Source organism: Diceros bicornis, chromosome 10 (genome assembly GCF_020826845.1).
Source record: "Diceros bicornis minor isolate mBicDic1 chromosome 10, mDicBic1.mat.cur, whole genome shotgun sequence".
Lineage (NCBI taxonomy): Eukaryota > Metazoa > Chordata > Mammalia > Perissodactyla > Rhinocerotidae > Diceros > Diceros bicornis.
In genome coordinates, this window is record NC_080749.1 from 58,018,785 (window position 1) to 58,037,675 (window position 18,891).

General features: G+C 33.3%; 1 protein-coding gene across 2 annotated transcripts in view; it reads left to right on the plus strand.

Annotated features, from left to right (window-relative positions):
• AGPS (alkylglycerone phosphate synthase) overlaps positions 1 to 18,891 on the plus strand; it is a 142,210-nt gene that overhangs the window by 86,469 nt on the left and 36,850 nt on the right. For both annotated transcript variants that reach the window (XM_058549317.1, XM_058549315.1), the window contains 3 exons: positions 8,971 to 9,022; positions 13,541 to 13,617; positions 15,373 to 15,485. In XM_058549317.1, the coding sequence (XP_058405300.1) occupies positions 8,971 to 9,022; positions 13,541 to 13,617; positions 15,373 to 15,485 (242 nt within the window). The remainder of the gene's footprint in view (positions 1 to 8,970; positions 9,023 to 13,540; positions 13,618 to 15,372; positions 15,486 to 18,891) is intronic.

Below are 18,891 nucleotides of genomic sequence, written 5' to 3' on the forward strand. Positions count from 1 at the left end.
TTTCACCATTTCCCAGGGAGGAAGTAAGGGGATATACTGCAACCTCTTTCTTCTTGCTTTCTCCAAACTCTGAGAGTTCTTTAATACTTACCATCAGCTATACCCAACTAGAATCTTGAGGAAAAGGGAGCTTTCTGATGTGACCCATATAGGTCAGCTTCTAGGTATCCAGAGCAGAGTGGAGGGAGGATCTGATGAGGCAGAGGAACAGTATCTAGCAAGTACTCCATATTCATTGTGAACTTTGTAAGGTACTGAAATGGAAAGTGGTGAAGAGTCTTATCTTCCCAGCGTCCCAAGAGAAGCATTATGTATTAACGTTTTAAAGAAATTTAAAATGAACAAAACACTGTTATATCTACCCACATATTTACCATTTTCAGTGCACTTTACTCCATACACTCAGTTTTGCTTTCTGAGACACTCATTTTTTCTGACAATTTCCCACTTTTAGGAAGTCCAGCTATCTGATCACCTAATGTAACAGTTGACAAGGATAATTTTTATAATTTCCAAGTAGCTTCAGTTACTTATCAGTTAGATTGCTTCCCCCATCAAAACTTAGCCGTACGCCCCTTAATCTTGATTGTCTTACTCCTGGTTGGGAAGAAGGTTTAAAAAAAAAGTATTGTCCTGGAATGAACAATCTTGAACTTGTGGCAGGTTATTTTGGTGGTGTTAAAACAGAAATGAGTGTTAACAGTTGAAATCCTTACATAAGAGCTCCTAATTCACTAGATCTTTGGGGATATTATGTAATGGTTAGAGAGCTAGACTGTATGTATAGTAAGTATTATGCTGTGTTTGCTAAAATAATGAGATGGCAGTAATGTTGAAAAGCAGGATTATTGACTAAAGGAGTAGTGGAAATAAGTTTTAGGAGTAAATATCTGAGCACTGAGCCGTAGAGTTCAAATACTTGTTGCTAAAACTTTTCATCACTTAAAGGCCAAGGAAAGTAATTTCAAATTTAAGATACCAGGTATTAAGAAATAAAAGAAGTATTTGCAGAACCTTATGGTTTTGCCTATGAGTTAATACCTAGAAGAATGGAAAGCTAGGTTTTTTGTTTTTTTTTAAGAAAATAACCATAGGTTCACCAATTAAAAATCAAAACAAAACCTAACATTTTCCATAAATAGATTATATTTTCTTGTTAATTTCAAATCTTCCTTAATGAGTGATTTTTTTTATTCTAAGATTTTCACTTTGTATTATAATTTATTCTTTGTGTTAAGTATTTTCATTTATATTTAATTTTCATCTTTGTCAAGCTTGACTATTTCTGCCCCCCAAAAAGCTGTATTATTAAAGATGTACTTCATATTATCTCTCTTGTTCGAGTTTTGAATGACATCTTTTTAATTGACCATTATTGCCTCTATTTTTTATGGGAAAATAAGCATGAATGCCAAATTAGATTTTTAAAAATAGTTATAGAATTTATAAAACTAGTCTGATTTGTGTGTATTTTCAACAAAAGATGTTAAAAGGTCACATTCAGTCTATGTTGGCCAGCTCTGGCCCTTCACACACTATGTCCACTCTGTAGAACACAGATTTAGTAGACTTGTTAAAAAGTGCTGTTATCTGATCTTTGGAGTAGAGGTGGACATATTTTATGCTTTTCTAAGTGCTCCATTTGCTTTTCCACATTGCAAATACTCACATGTAAATATACCTTAGGTTTCATTAATGGAAATGATGTACAAATGTATCAAAATCCTAAGTTTATAATTTCATTAAAATGGAAACATTTGATTTAAACATAAATAGTTGGTACACTCTGATGCAGTTTTTGTTACAATTTAATATGCCCCTGATAGAAAGTAACAGAAGAAGAGCTACTTGTGTTAATGAAAAGCAGGGAGTGAAATTTTCCTTCATCTTGCGTAGGTCAATAAAAGTTGCCCTTTAGTTTGTTAAAAAAATTCTTTGGATATTCATACAATGACCATAATCTAAATTCACTACATCAAACTATGTTGGATATATATCTTGGAATAAATAAAGGTGATGATTAATAGAAAGTGCCACCCTGTGGTTAAAAAACAGATGAAAAAGAAAGCTCCTTTTTAATCTATAGTTTTAATTATTTGGGTCTGTGTACTAAGACAGTTTTTTAGAGACATAAATGCCATGTGACTAGAAAGCTTGCCTTAGTTGAAACTGATTTAAAAGCCTAGGTAGATAATATTTTATTCTTAAATATTGCTCTTATGAATGAAACAATTGCTAAGAGTAGTTACTGGGATTTGGAAATATTCCACTGTTTGGAGAACCTGCACATTTTACTCCTGTGATAATGCACGTGTAGAGAAGCATTAATGTTTATCTTCCCTGGAAATGGGTAAATGCTAGTATTATGGTTTGGGGGCATTTATATATTATTTTACAGAGTGTACAAATCTCATCTCAAGAATGGTACTGATTGTGCTGCCCTGCTTTGTAACAATATTCTCAGACAGAAAAATTGAGAAAATTATCAGGTTTTGGCACTAGTCGTCGTTCAATTTGCAATTTGGAATTTTAGCTGATAGCAGGAGAATTAAGATCCATTAAAATAGATGGTACATGGTTTATGGTTGTGCCAAATTCTTGATTGAATAGTGAGTTGGCTGCTTGTAATTCCTCACTGTCATTTCATAGCACTTTCATTTTTACAATATTTTCAGACTCAAGTTGCATTTGACATGGGGAACTGTATTTTGGATGAGTATCTTTTGGAAAGGAACATACATGGTTGTTCACAAATAGCAAAGTGGGCTCTGTGTATATTTTCATCACTATTCTTACTGAAGGAAATAAATTAAGCAACCTTATACTGGTAGCAGAAGGATTCTACTAAGGTCTCTCATCTGATCTTTGTCCATGTGAGGAATTGTCCTCTTTCAATACTTCAGTGCCTTATGAGGAGGTAAAAAGGAAGATTTAGTGGAAGATTAATGTGATTCTATCTCATAAGTGGCAATTCACTATAGTCTCCAACTTTACTCAGTAGATGGGTAAGTGACTTTTAAGACTTTCTCTGAAAGTAGATTTCCTACTGTAGCCTCTCAAGAGGGGAAAACTGTGTTTTTAAATCAGAATATCAGTGTCAGATATAATATTTTATTACTCTCTTTTATTGTTTGTTTAAAAATGGCAGTGATGTCTTTATAAGGTTTGAAGGGAAAACTGAGTGTTGCAACAAGCTCAAGAGCAATTTTTGAAGTTTGGGGTTTTTTTCCTCTCCAGTAAAAACTTAGGAGTTATGCCCTATGGTATCGAGAGAGGACCATTTGTTCCATTAAGAGGAAACGCTGACTGTATGTGTAGCACGGATTAGTACGCATTCCTCTGAAAACTATCTTTCTCAGCATCAGAACTAGGTTTTTAGAATTAAAGATTAAAAGGCAGCTTTTCCTCTCACTACCTTTTGACAAGGGTTGGCCCTTTATACCTACCATCACTTTTATTTTAGAAACAATTTTAAACTGATAGTGTGTTTTTTTCTAGTGAGTGTAGACCATAATTTGGGAAGAAATACATAGTTCATGTCTGACACCTCAGAATGTTATATCTCAATTCTGAATTGTTCTGTTTTCAACTTGCTTTATCCTAGAGAGGTTCAAAAAATTGAAAGGAGTTAGGTTTAGCACTTACATTATAAAACATTTAAAATTTCATATTCAGCAATAATTCTTATAAATAATTTGTTACATATAGAAAATGGAATTGTTATTTTAAATCATTTTTTTGTGTCGTATTTCTTTCCCTCTGAAAGCAGAGAGAATAACCTAGCCAAATGTTTGGTTAATTGGATTCTTTACTGTGTGATCCAGCAAAATGTATTCAAATCGAGGACAGTTATAAGACATCCTCTTGACCAGGAGCTACTCAGAACAAGTCATTATACCTTTACTAAACTGAAAATATGAAATTATGACTAGGAGACTGTTTGACATTAACTTTTGGCCCTTCTCTTAATATAAGTGGAGGGAAATATCTACTCTGTGCTTTATTTCATTCTTTAAAACCAAGAGATAATTCTCTTGTTAAAAAAAACTCTTGTTGTTTACAATGTAGACTCCTAGCTGTAAGCCAGTATGTCATTTCCAATAAGATTAACTAGTTATACCAATAACCTTAAATATTGTATGATTTCATCTGTGGTATCAATTCTGATTTATTAGAGGAAGAATTAATTCTGTCTGTATTTTGAGTTTTTATATCTAGAAATTTGCATTTAACAGAATTCTCTTCTTTCACATATCCTTTTTTGAACTTTTTTATTAATTTATTTTATTATGTTTCTTTTATGTGAGATAGTATACTCTTATCTTTATGTCCAACGTAGTGCAATGGGTATTATGTAAGCTAAGTAGACATGGTTTCTGTCTCCTAATAATCCTTAAGGATTTTGTATATCATGATAAATTTTGTGTTTAAATTTTTGTATAGCTATGTATGAGGGGTTTGGTACTGAAGCATTGGCTTCTGATACAGTATGAGATTAGTAGACTATCTCCAGAATAGTCTTAAGGCTCAGGAATTTGGGCCATTCTGGAGTCTACACACAAAGTTTGATTTACACCTTGAAGAAACAAACCTTTTAATTCAAGGATGATTTATTCTTTAACCAAGGTACCGGAGATATAGGACTACCATTTAGTGCTTATATGTTACAGGTTATCCTTATGAAGTTAGAATAGTAGAAATCCTGCAGACATTTAAAATATGTTAATACTGAATTTCTTTTGCCAGTAACTAATAAACTAAGAGACACATTCTCGAATAATGTGTCTCATATGAAGTGCAAGTTCTGGTTTTCTCTGTGACAAGAAAGAAATATGACTTAGTTCCATAAAAGCAAATTTTGCAGAAATCTTTTGATGTGTTTCTTATGAGGACTGTTTTTTTGGAGAAGATGATTTGATTGAGAAATCTGTTACTTTTTAAGTTAGTGCAGAGAATTCTACTGAGTAAATAAGACTAATCAGAGTGGTTGTTTTTTATTTTTCAGGTTATATATTCAAGTAAATTCCTGATTGTAGCATCATTAAAGGGAAGAAATGGTCAACAATTTGACTTAGTCAGTCGTATAACTGCTTTGAGGTCATTGTAGTTATTTATTTCTTCTTTTCTCAGATAAAACAAAGATATTGATATTTTGTTATTAGTCCATATTGAGCTTTCTCATATCTTTTCAGACTATTTAGTCAATATAAAGTACACTTCAGGTACAAGTCAGGTGACATGAGAGATTCTAGTAAGGGCGCATTTATCATAGTAGGAAAGAAAACAATTATTTCATTAACTCCAGTTCGAGTATGCAATTTTGTTTGAATGTTCTTTAAATTCCCTGAATGTGTCATTAACCCACCATTAAAATTACTTGGTAAAAATATTTCCTCTCAGGTTAGTTCTGATCACCTACCACCAGAGGTCACTTTAACTCAAGGACCCTTTTCCCCTTTCCTCATCTATGAGGAATACTCTCAGCATAACGTAATTGAATAGCATGGGAGTGAATTTAGAGCTCAAATTCTCAGAATTTGTGATGTCTCTGACTTTTAAAGGAAATAGTTTGAGTTTTTTTAATAGCAATTGAAACATAACCTAATCTTAACTATAGGTATAGTAACACAGATTGAGTGTTGTTTTTTAAAAACAGTAACATATTTTAGTCTTGATTATAGGAACTTCTATTTAATTAGCTGTAGTGGCAACTTTGAATTTAAAATTCTGAAAAACTTATCCTGCTTTGTATTTTTAGAGTGATGCACAGTGGTTTACAAATCATCAATTGCCAGAGGATCATAAAACAGTATAGATGCTATTTTTTAATTTGAGTGCTTTACTTATGAGAATTTACTTATGACAATAACTGAAAAACTCTATTTACTGACTTTTAAAAAATGTAGCACTCTTAAAAAATGAGACTTAAAAAAGCTGTTGATTTCTTTTGATAATTTTTAAAAAGACAATGTTGAAAACTAATTTAATATTTATTATCTAGATACAAAAAACTTTCTTTAGCTTCTTATTCTTTTTTGATGGTATTTTCTGTAACCATCTACTCTGCATCAGTATAAATAGGAATAGTAGATGACTGACTAGTTTATGTGACTCAGCTGTCAAGTTAAAATCATGTTCAATATTATTGAATATCGGTTGCTATATGTGCAAGTGCCCTGAAGCTTTCTTACTTATTTTTCCAATTTTTTAATTTGAAAGTGTTAAGCAAACAGAAACTTTGAAGGAGTAGTACAATGGTCACCTGAATATCCATCTTGTATATTCAACAGTTGTTAACTTTTTGCTCTTGTTTTATTTGTTTGTATATATGTTTTCTGGACTATTTGAAATTAAGTTGCTGACAACATGACACTTGATCTCTAAATACTTCAGCATACATCTCCTAAAAATAAAGGTGTTCTTCTTTATGACCATAATACCATTCTAAGACAATCAGCAGTAGTTTCTTAATGCCATCTAATATTCATTCTATAATCAGATTATTCCAGTTGGCCCCAAGATGTATTTTGTGGATGGTGTTTTCAAACCAAGATTTTATCATGGCCTACATATTGCATTTTAGTTGTTTTAGAGATTGAATTCTGCTAGAAGTTTACTATACTAAATGTAATATACTTTTTTCCCATTTTCTGATGTGTGTGTACCCGTGCTGCTTGTTTTCATTAATAGCAGCTGCTATAGATACAGGTGAAGTAGAATCTGGGTTGCAGTAGCAGATGGAATTTACAAGTTGTTGGTAGGAATTTAAAAGTTTTCTTTTTCTAATAATGACAGAATGGCTCTGAATTCTTTCTCATATTTTACTGGTGTGCTGAAGCCAAAACATGTAAATATGTATGTTATATGATATTCTATTTATTTTATAAAGAAAAGAAATTTGGTCTAATCAGGCTTCATATGTTTTATTAGAAGTTGATATGCCCGTTTTATTAAAGCATTTCAGGAAAATTGATTTTCCTTTAGTATTTTGGAAACTGGTAACATTTTTAGAAACATTAACCCAACTACAAAGATACCTTTATACCAAGATTTGAAATTACCTAGGTGGTAGATTTTTAAATTTTCTTTTATAATTATTATACTTTTAATAAGATCACCAAATAGCAAATAAGATAGTTTTGTTGTAATTTTTGCTTGTGTGACTTTAAAGCTGTTGTGTATATGTGTTTGTGTGTGTGTTTTAAGTGATTTGTTTGGATGCTCTGTGGTGCATTTGAAATATTGCTTATCTAGCAGTCAGGATATCTTGGTCCTAGTTCTATGCTTACTGTTTAAACAATCATCTGACCTCTGGCAAGTCTTTCAATCTCTCTGGTTCTTGTTTCCTCACCTGTAAAATGGGGATAATACCAGTTCTGCTACCCTGACAGGGTTGTTTCTTATATTAAATAAAGACATGTGAAAGCAGCTTGGAAGCCATAGGATTATATAAATTGTAAGGCAATCGGCTATTGTTATGCGGTGTGTATAAAGTTACCCAATGCTGTTTCTTTAGCTATGGCAGTGACTTTTTTATATATAGATCGAATTATCTCACCCTTAGTATCAAAGGTGAGTAAATGAGTTGTATAGTGTTCAAAATAAGAACCTAACTAGTCATTTTGTTGGGTGAAATAAAATGTTTATTGTGAGTGTTTTTATAAAATTAAGTATTTGTTCAATTAAAAGCAAATAATGGCAAAAATGTTGTAATGCACATTTAAGATGTGTGTTAAGTTTTCTTCCTCTGAGTGATTCTCATAAATCTCAAGGTTGTTGATACAAATTTTACTGATAAATGTTATTACTCAGGTAAATGTTTAAAAAATTTATGACATGAATCAAAATTTTGTGGTCTAAAAGCACTCTCAGTAGAAGTTTAACCATGTTAAAATTTGCATAGAAAATAAAAATCCCATTTAGAGTGCAGTGCGCTTTAGTTCTATGGAAAAATTGTAGCTAACTCAAACCTTGCTAGTGTTTGTATTGTAGTTTTTATTTATTTTATTTTATTTTTTTGTGAGGAATATCAGCCCTGAGCTAACATCTGATACCAATCCTCCTCTTTTTTGCTGAGGAAGATTGGCCCCGGGCTAACATCCGTGCCCATCTTCCTCTACTTTATATGGGACGCCGCCACAGCATGGCTTGACAAGCGGTGCATCAGAGCGTGCCTGGGATCCCAACGTGCGAACCCTGGGCCACCACAGTGGAGCGTGCTCACTTAACCACTGCGCCACTGGGCCGGCCCCTGTATTGTAGTTTTTAACATCACAAAATTAATATGAATATATAGTTTCCTTGTTTTTCTTTCCTTGCAGCTTTTAGCATATGCCTAAATAAATATAACTGGTGCCGTTTTAGGTACATAATCTTATGCTTCAAAGTTTTATTGCTATTTTCATACGAGTAACCTTGAAAGGTCTTAGAATTCTGGACACTTAGGATAGTTTTTCTATTTAAAATGGACTATAAGAAGGCATAAAAAGAAAGAACAATTTCTAGACTTATCTATGAAGACTTCGCAGATAATTTTTTAAAACTCACAAAAGTTCCACCATCATCTTCCTCATTTTAAAAGTGTATAAGAACGTGATGACACATTATAGTTCATAAATGGCATAATGCTCCAGGCATTGATTTTAGTTTTTTAAATTTCTACTTTCTTCTAAAATAATCTACTTTGAGGCCTAGTATTTCATTTAGTTAATTCTCTAGGTCTTTGCTAGGCATTAAGCAGATCTTGTTGCAGATAAATTAAAGATCTGGCAACATATGTGTGTATGCCAAATATTTTATAGAAGCTGCTAATGTTTTATTTGTCTTTGTATCATTATATAAAAAGTTAAGATTTTTTTCTTGTCTGAGGAACTAAGCTCTTGATCTCAAATACAGAAAGATGATATTCATATTCTACTTGTCTATCTTTACCACATTAAATTGTATCATATTGTTTTCTTTTTAAAACAGAGGTGTGCTCCTGCATCTATTCGCCTCATGGACAACCAGCAGTTTCAGTTTGGTAAGTAAGGAGTGGTAATTTTAAAATCTGCTCATTAAGCCGCAGAAATTTATGAAACACTAGTTATGTGTCAGGAGGAGTACTGAGTGCAGAGCTAGAAAGATGAATGTCATAGTTCCTGTCCTTCAGGAAGCTCTCAGTGTAATGAGGACAGATAATTACATAAATGCAGGAGTGTTGGAGGTGCTGTGAAGGAAGACTGCACTGGCTACCCTGGGGTGCAAATGAAGGGGTGGTTGATCCTGCTCGATTTTGCTTGAGGTCAGGGTGGAGAGTCAGGTAAGCTTCTTAAAGGAGGGTGATGCTTGAGCTAAATCTTAGAAGGTGAATAGAAGGTTGCCTGAGACGGTCTCTTCTGTCCCTACCAAATTTGTTCACTTATCAGCAAAAAATATGAAGTTATAAAACCTCAATGGCATGTTTTAGGGTACTTCAGATAGTTCTGTGTGACTCGGGGGGGATGAGAGTTGTTGCAAGAGATAAAGCTGGATGGGTGGAATAGAGCTTTGCAGGATAGATTTGGATTTTATCTTGTCAGCAGAGCGATTTCTTTGTAGAGGAAATAAAATAAATCAGCTTTACATCTTAGAAAGCTCATTCTGTAGGGTGGATTAGAATGGTACAAGCAGGGAGGAGGAGTTGAAACAGTTCAAGAGGCAAATTTTGGGGGCCTGGATCAAAGCAGCAGCAATGGAGATACGGAGTAAGGGATAGATTTTTCGAAGATCAGTTTGCCAACTGGATATGGAAGGTTACATAAAGGGAAGAGTTGAAGGAAAGTCCCGGATTTCTAATTTGATTGATTGGGTGGATTGAATGACAGTCTAGAAGTAGGAAAAGATGTTACAACAGGTTGTATTTAAGGTGCCCTTGGAATATTCAGGTGGAGAATTCAGTAGCAGTTAACCTTGTTTCTTTTTCTTCCTATTTTGCTTTAAAGTATTAAACTTTCTAACACAATTTATCATCTTTTCAATGCTAGTTTTATTGCTTTTATATTTTTTCCATATGCTAAAATTTAGTTTGGAATTTAAGTACCCTCAAGACAGTCCCTGAATTTATGGGAACGATTGTCCCGTAATAAATACTAAAGGCTAAGATAGGCAGGCTTTTTTTTTTTCCTAAGAGTAGCTTATATTTTAATTTAGAGAAGAATGAAATAAAGTTATAGTTATAAAGAAACTTAACTAAGGAAGTCAGGTTCATAACATATCAAGAGTTAGTTTTAAAAGTAGAGTCTTCTAAGTCAGTCACAGCTTTTACTTCTTGAAGTAAATTACTTTCAAATACTATACTGATAAAAGTTTAAGATAAATGTGTCCTATAAATAATGAAATAGTTAAATCAAGTGAAAATCAAGCCACCTGTATATTTTGGCCTGCAGAGATCTAGGTCTTAAGAGAGCCATGTATCTGATTTAAAAGGCTATATTATCCATTTATATACTATTAGTGTAGTAAATTATGTTAGGCAGAGACACCTTTGTAAAATTAACTATGATTTGACCAGATTTTATTTATAATTTGGATCTATAACAATTTAAAATGAAGGCTTAAAGAAAAGATCCTTCTGGCTGTCTGTCATCTCTGTTCCACATTCTCATTACTGCACTTAGGAGCGTGCTCTAAGGTAGGTTCTACCCTCTCCAGTCTTGACTGTATCTTCTCTCCCTCTGCCCTTTACTTGGCCACCAAAGTAATCCTTTGGAAATATCTGATCATGTCTCTTGGTTGTCTATAACTTTTTTTATTTGTCAGTACCCGTTGAAGCCTTTCCATCTATATATCCTGCCATGCCTTTATGATCGAGCAACTAAAGAGTAACATTTAGCACAGCAAGGGGTGTTCAGCGCCTCGATGCAGCCATATGGCTGATTGGTCAGTGTTTGTACCATGTGGTTGTTAACAAAACACAAGCCTTATTGTTAATGTTTTTAATGTTGTTAAATGTTGTTAATGTTTTTAATATCACCCCTACCTCTGATAACAACCCTTCATACATTATGTTGAAATGATATATTTTCAGTATATTGAACTGATGTATATCATTGAGTGCATTGAAATGATCTATAATTTTCCTCTGCAAACTAGTTTGTCAAATTTAGGTGATGTTTCTTGTTTATTTTTATATCTCCTGCACCTGTCACATAACAGGCACTTCTTACATGTTGATTGACTTAATCATCAAATTAGCAAAAGAGGGCAAACAAATCTTGGATAGCACCTAGTGTAGTGCTAAGCACATTATCCATAGCACAATTTATCAAATATCTTCTCATAACCATTCCTCAAGGTGGTATTTCCAGTTTACAAACAACTCAAGGCTAAGTATTTCAGCAGAAGTCCACAAGTCATACGTGATAGAGCTGGAATTGAACCCAAATCTGTCTGCCTTCAAAGTCCAAGACTTTTTCCACTGTCTCAGATCACTTTTTTGAAATGTGGATATTTATTAAATCCTCTTAAATTATTTAATTAACATTGTAACAACACAAAATTCACTAATCAAACTGTCCAGCTAATAAATTTGAAAGCTAGTTCCTTTGTTTACTATAAAACAATGAAACACAATAGCTGGAACATATTTAGAATGTAATTAATTTGATAGACAACATTAGTTTAAGAATAAGTAAAAATAATATCCTCTTAGTTAATACTGATGCTTGACTCACTTAAAAGTTGGCAACACTTTTACAATAATTATACTTCAAAGCTATCACATCAACTCGGTATTAGGGATATATGTGACTAACTCCCACTAGTGTTAGTGGTAATTGTGCATATGAATTTCAGTGTGTTAAGAAGAGCATATACATATCATACATTGTGTAAAGATACATGAATCAGAAGACTTGTATGAGGAACAGATAATTTCAATATCTTTTTTTCTTTTCTTTTCTTTCTTTTTTTTTTTTTTTTTGCTGAGGAAGATTGGCCCTGGGCTGACATCTGTGCTCATCTTCCTCTACTTTATATGTGGGACGCCTGCCACTGCATAGCTTGATAAGCGGTGCGCAGGTCTGCGCCCGACATCTGAACCTGCTAACCCCGGGCTTCCGAAGTGGAACGCACGAACTTAACCACTACACCACTGGGCCAGCCCCCAGATAATTTCAATTTCTTGTAAAAACACAATACACACATACATTTATGTTTATATATTTATTTCCAATTATTGTTAAAGTAGGATGAATTCCATTTGGGGCAGGAAATGAGTATTTTGATGATATGTTATTTCTGACTTTATACTTGCTAGAAATGGTGTCTTTTAAAGCACTGGTTATGCTACAGAAGCATCTCTGACAGGTTACAGTAAAAGAAAAAAAAATCCCCAAACAGGCCTCTTACTTGTGATCCAGGAGCTCAAAAAGTTTGCTAGGTTGATCTCTACCTAATCTGCCCTTGATTTTTGTTTTGTGTTTTGTTCTGTTCAGTTATAGTATGGATGTTTAACTCTTAGCCTCTGGTGAAGACTTAATGTCAGTTGGTCGTTTATGTAACACAGTTTCCTATTATAATCAGTAAAAATGTAATAAATATTACAGATTCAGATTCTCACTGTAAAAAAAGTAGACGAATGAGGAAAAAAGACTACAAGTAATAGTTTTTTTTCCCCAGAAATTTTTTTTCCCCCAAAAAACTAGTTTGCACCTATTTTAAAGAAGGGACCTAGACTTTAAAAACAAAGAAAATCCCAAAACCTTAAAGCCTTTTTTAAAAATAAACTTTTTATTTGGAGATAATTTTAGATTTACTAGAGACTTTAAAATTCTTTATAAAAATCCTATATAAATAGTACGCCACTTTTTTCTGAATTGGGCTCATAGGACTAAGGCCAGATGCATAACTCTTAAATGTAACAGTGATGGGAGTTAAGTTGCTACTCTGAAAACAATGAGAAAGCAGTAAAAGACTTTCACTCAATTAAGCTGAATCTGCAGGCAAAGATGTTAATTTAACAGACTCTGAGACTCCATTTATGTTATTTTGGCAATTTTAACTCTCTGGGTGTGATTAAGGAAGCAATTACTGGTTTTATGCCAAGAATTCTGGATGAATTAAGAATTAATTAAGAAACAACCTTAAATGTGGCATTGACTTCATATTTGGTTATAGTTCTGAATGGTTTCTGCATAATTAAAAAAAAATAAAAGTAAAACCAGCCATCACTGGGTGTTCTTAATGAAATAAAAATTAATGAAGTGAGTTTACTGTGTATAAACTGTGCCATTGAAAGATAACCTAAACTATGGGTAGTATTAATTACTTACAGTAATTTGAGTTTAAAAAAAAAACCAAGAAGGAGTTTTGTAAACAAAGTTGTTCGTGACTTTTGAAAGAAGATAAAGATAAAAGATATAGATCTTAATGTCAATATGTTGTAACAAAGGGAGATTTTAGAAAGTAAAGTCATGAAAACACTAACTTTCTTTTATGATACTAAGTTTAAGTAGACTCTTGATCTTCTGAAAAACATAGACTTGTTATTAATTTAAAATATGAACTTTTTTCTTCTTAGGTCATGCTCTTAAACCTCAGGTTTCTTCTATTTTTACATCATTTTTGGATGGATTAAAAAAGTTTTATATTACAAAGGTAAGAATTTTTATAAAATGCTACAATTTTAGATGCTTAGGATATTAATTTTGTTTCCTCCCTTCTCCCCCTCACTCACACCTATTATGTTTTTTCCGTGTTGCTGTGTACATTTCATAATTATTTTTCATGTTGGAATAAATGTTTTATAAAGTAAATCAATCATACATTCAATTTCAGAAATTTTAAATTCTTTTCCAGGTTTGAAGTTCCTAAAAATAACACTGCATTGAACAGTTTCATGCATATAACATTTTATATAGTTTGAATTTTTTCTTTTATAGTAGTTATCTAGAACTGAAATAAGAGTATGGAGTTTTTTTTTTAACTTTTGATTGTTGAATTCCTTTCCTAAGGGGTTATATCAGCTTATACTACCGCTAGCAACACACCTGTGTCATTTTTTGGTTGAATCCTTGCTATTGCTTGTGGGATTTTTGCTTTATTATGTTTTGAATTTACTGAATCCAGGGAGAAAATAGTACTTTATTTTAGTTGATGTTTCTTGAAACTCCAATGAGACTGACCATTTCCCTGTATTTCCTAGATGTAATTTTTGTATGAATTAGTTGAATAAGGTTATTTTACCAGGGGTGACAGCTTCATGTTTTTTTCTTGGTGCTTTGGTGTGTGCCCTTTGAGTAATGAAATTATTAGATGCCTTTGTCATAAATGTTGTAAATAATTTTTCTAGTCACATGACTCCCTTTTTAATAAGAGTTTTTCTTTTTGGTGCCAAAATTTCAAATTTGTATATCTTTTCCTATGATTATTTAATTACTTCTAAGCTCAGAAAAGCCTTCCTTCCTCCAGAACTATGATTAGGATCATTTTCTTCTCTCTCTTGCTTTTTTGTTAAATTAGAATTAAAGTATATATTTTTTATCTGTATTACTCCTTGAATTTATTTCAATTTTTTGATGTGAGATAAAGATCTAAATTAATCTTCACCTCCTGCTCCCCCAGTTGCTAACCTGTTGTGACAGTACCATTAACTAACTAATCCCTGCTTGTCTTATATTGATTTGCCATGGATTAAATGGATTTAATTGCTGTAGGTCTAGTTCTCCCTCTTGTTTTTCAGAATTTTCCTTGTTATCGCCATCACCTACCTGTTTATCCTGGAAAAATTTTAGAAACATCACCATTTTAGGAAGTTCATCGAGGTTTTTATTAGAATTGGAATAAACTACTATATTAATTTGGGCAAGAATTGGCAGGTTTATAATACTTAGTTTATGCGTTCAGAAACGTATGTCTTTCTCATTTTTTTTAGACATAGTTTTCTAATGAAGTTCTGTATTTCCTTGTAAGATTGTTCTTAGATATTTTATATTTTATTTTTATACAGATCTCCTTTAAAAATATTATTAAGAAAGAAGTTATTATTGGTTCTTACTTTTTTCCTCCTACATCCTGCTACTCTATTATATTCTACCGTTTTGGTAGTTTTATTTGATTCTTTATTACAGTTATAACTTACAAGTTATTTGTTGTATTTACATACCAATATGTCATTACAGTTGACACCATGGCATACTTTGAAATGAAGTATTTTCCCATAGTTTTATTGTATTGTAATGACCTGAATAGTTATATCAAGCATTGTTTTTGATTGAAATGTAAAGTTGCAAAGCTCAATTTTTAAAGAGTTGGTGTGTTTAAGCCCAGATCAGAAGTAAAAAAGAGCAAAATGTATTTTGATTTACTATTTTATAGGATAAGATTTATCTATAATAATAATTTTTTTTGTAGTTTAAAGGATTTGATCCAAATCAGCTAAGTGTCGCTACATTACTGTTTGAGGGGGACCGTGAGAAGGTTCTTCAACATGAAAAACAAGTGTATGACATTGCTGCAAAATTTGGGTATGGCTTTAAGTTCATAATGCCAAAAGAAAGTTAAGCTAAAATTCTGATATCTCCAAGCAGTTGTTAATATACCCTTTTTAGTATTAGATTTGTGGTAATATGTGATAGTCAACTTAAAATGTTGTGTTGGTTTACGTCCAAAATTTGTAGGAAGTTGGATTGGTATGTTACTCTTACTTGTCTAATCGTTATACAGCCATGCACCACATAACCTTTTGGTCGACAGACTGCATATACAACAGTGGTCCCAAAAGATTGGTACCACATAGCCTAGGTGTGTAGTAGGCTATACCATCTAGGTTTGTGTAAGTACATGCTGTGATGTTTGCACAATGACAAAATCCCCTAATGAAGCATTTCTCAGAATGTATCCCCATTGTTAAGTGAAGCATGACTGTATATGATATATTAAATATTTTATTGTGTTTTTCCATTAATGCTAATTTTATATTTGCTATTTGTTGTGCTAGAATGAAATAGGAAAAAATTCATAGTCATGTTTTTATTTAATGGTAAAGTATATGTATAAAACATGCCATTAGCATGTTTTTAAAAAGAAATTGTGTTTAATCAAAAGTATTTGATAAATTATCTATACTCCACCCCCTGTCACTTATTGTTTTGTGCTGGTATAAAGAAACAGAAAACATTTCACATCTATAACCGACTGAATAATGATTGGGTGGCTTCTGTCTGTCTGCTTGACGGATTGTAAGATTGATTATGAGAACTGTAGTGAAAGTGCCATTTAGCAGGACTATGTTTTTTTTCCTTTCCTTTTTAAGTACATTAGTAGTTTTCTGAATACTAGTCTTTTTTTATTTCAGAGCTTAAAATATATCATACACAGGGGCCGGCCCGGTGGCGCAAGCGGTTAAGTGCGCGCGCTCCGCTGCGGCGGCCCGGGGTTCGCTGGTTCGGATCCCGGGCGCGCACCGACGCACTGCTTGGTAAGCCATGCTGTGGCGGCGTCCCATATAAAGTGGAGGAAGATAGGCACAGATGTTAGCCCAGGGCCGTCTTCCTCAGCAAAAAAAGAGGAGGATTGGCGGATGTTAGCTCAGGGCTGATCTCCTCACAAAAAAAAAAAAAAAAAAAAAAAAAAAAAAAAAAAAAAAATATATCATACACATTATGCTTAATCTGAGTTCTTTGTGAATATTTACTTTTATTCCTTTTTTTCTTTTTTTGCTGTTCTTTACAAGAACAAGTGAACACTTAATTTAGAGCAAGATGTCTTAGAATGCCCAATTTTTATGTATTTTTCTCACGTGTAATGTTCAGTCCTTTATTTTTAGGATTTTCTAAAGTTAGTGGTAAATTACAGTATTCTTAGAAAAAGATTAATCTTGGGCTTAATTTTTAGTTTACTTTTGTACTTTTTTTTGAGTATTACAAATTAATGTCTCAGTTTTGTTTTTACCCTATCCTGAAATTGGCAAGTGGAAATTTTTTATTTCTTTAGTAAAAGATGAAATTCAGGGGCTCTCCCGGTGGTGTCATGGTTAAGTTTGCGCGCTCCAGTTCGGCAGCCCAGGGTCCGCGGGTTCAGGTCCTGGGTGCAGACGCACACACTGCTTGTTAAGCCATGCTGTGGTAGGCGTCCCACATATAAAATAGAGGAAGATGGGCACAGAGGTTAGCTCAGGGCCAGTCTTCCTCAGGAGGATTGGCAACAGAGGTTAGCTCAGGGCGAATATTCCTCACCAAAAAAAAAAAAAAAAAGATGAAATTCATTAATCTTTTACTTTTTCTTCTCCACAGTACATTTTTGGGAATTATTGATGTTTTAACTAAAATAGTTAAGAGTAATTGTGCTATATTTATTTGATGACCAGATGGCTTGGATTTCAAGTTGTCTCTGAATTTTTTTTTTCTTTGAAATGTACGTGTACCTAATTTTTAGTTTCTAAGTTATGGGGAATATATATATAATTGGATTTAAAAGGTTTTTCTTAAAACCTATGATACTAGTCAGAAGCAAACAGTTAAGGAGATTTAAATTAAAACCTTTTGTATTTAAATTAAATCTTTTATATCTATCTAGCCTTAAATATTAGAGACTGGAACTTTAAAAAAATGCTTCTTTATATATTTCAATATTTAATTGAGATTTCAAAAACTTCCAGAAGTACTTGTAGGGAAATGGATGCTCTAGTAGTTGAAGCACTGTATATTAGGTTAAATTTGCTTAGTGTCACCTCATTCGCCTTGCCCCACCTCCAAAACACACACACGCACACGCACACACACACACACACACACACACACACACACAAATTCCACTTTGTAGGATCTATAATTATAATTACAATTCAGAATAGCCAGCAAATCGTTACTAGTTAGTAATGTGCCACATTTCCTGTTAGATTGGGGTAGGATGATGACAAAAATGCCTTTTTGTCCTACCTCACACATAATTTTTATAGGGCATGAACTGTCCGTTCTTGAACATCACCATTGATGCCTGGTATATACTAGATGCTTGATTAAATATTTGTTGAAAGAATTAATGAAACCAAATACTTTATTTCTCCCTCACGTCTTTTATTCTACTTATTTGTACCTAATTACTATGCCACCCTTAAAACAGTGTATTCTAATCTTTAGGTATTTATCAGAACCATTTTTCAGTTTTATTTAATATGAGCCACCAACTGTCATGAACTGTCTGTCATGTAATACCAGTTCTGTTTTTCTCGTGTAACACCAGCCGTTTACAACTTAAAAGTAAGAATGAATCTTCCTTAAGATGAATCCAGGTCTCTTTAGATGCTGATACTGAAGCCCCAGAGCCATTGATTTAATTTCAGCAATTTGCTTATGCTAAACAAAACTTGTATCAAATTCATCCATTAAAAATAGGTTATAGGAGCCAGCCCCGTGGCCTAGTGGTTAAGTTTGGTACACTCCACTTCAGCGGCCCGAGTTCGGTTCCCAGGTGCAGATGTACACCACTTGTCGACAGCCGTGCTATGGCAGCAACCCACATACAAAGTAGTGGGAGACTGGCACAGACATTAGCTCAGGGTGAATCTTCCTCAAGCAAAAAGAGGAAGATTGGCAACAGATGTTAGCTCAGAGCGAATCTTCCTCAACAAAAAAAATAGTTTATAGTAGGGCCAGGCCTCGTGGCATAGTGATTAAGTTCGGCATGCTCTGCTTCAGCAGCACAGGTTTAGTTCCTGGGCGCAGACCTACACTGCTCTGTGAGTGGCCATGCTGTGTGGTGGGCAAATGCTAAAAATTGAGGAAGACTGGCACAGATGTTAGCTCAGGGCAAATCTTCCTCAGCAAAAAAGAAAAAAAAAAGGTTATGGTAAATGAGATATCTAAAGCAAGAGTAAAGTATTAAAAACTTAGACCCTGATTGGGGGTCTCATTTTTCTGCTGCTATTATTTG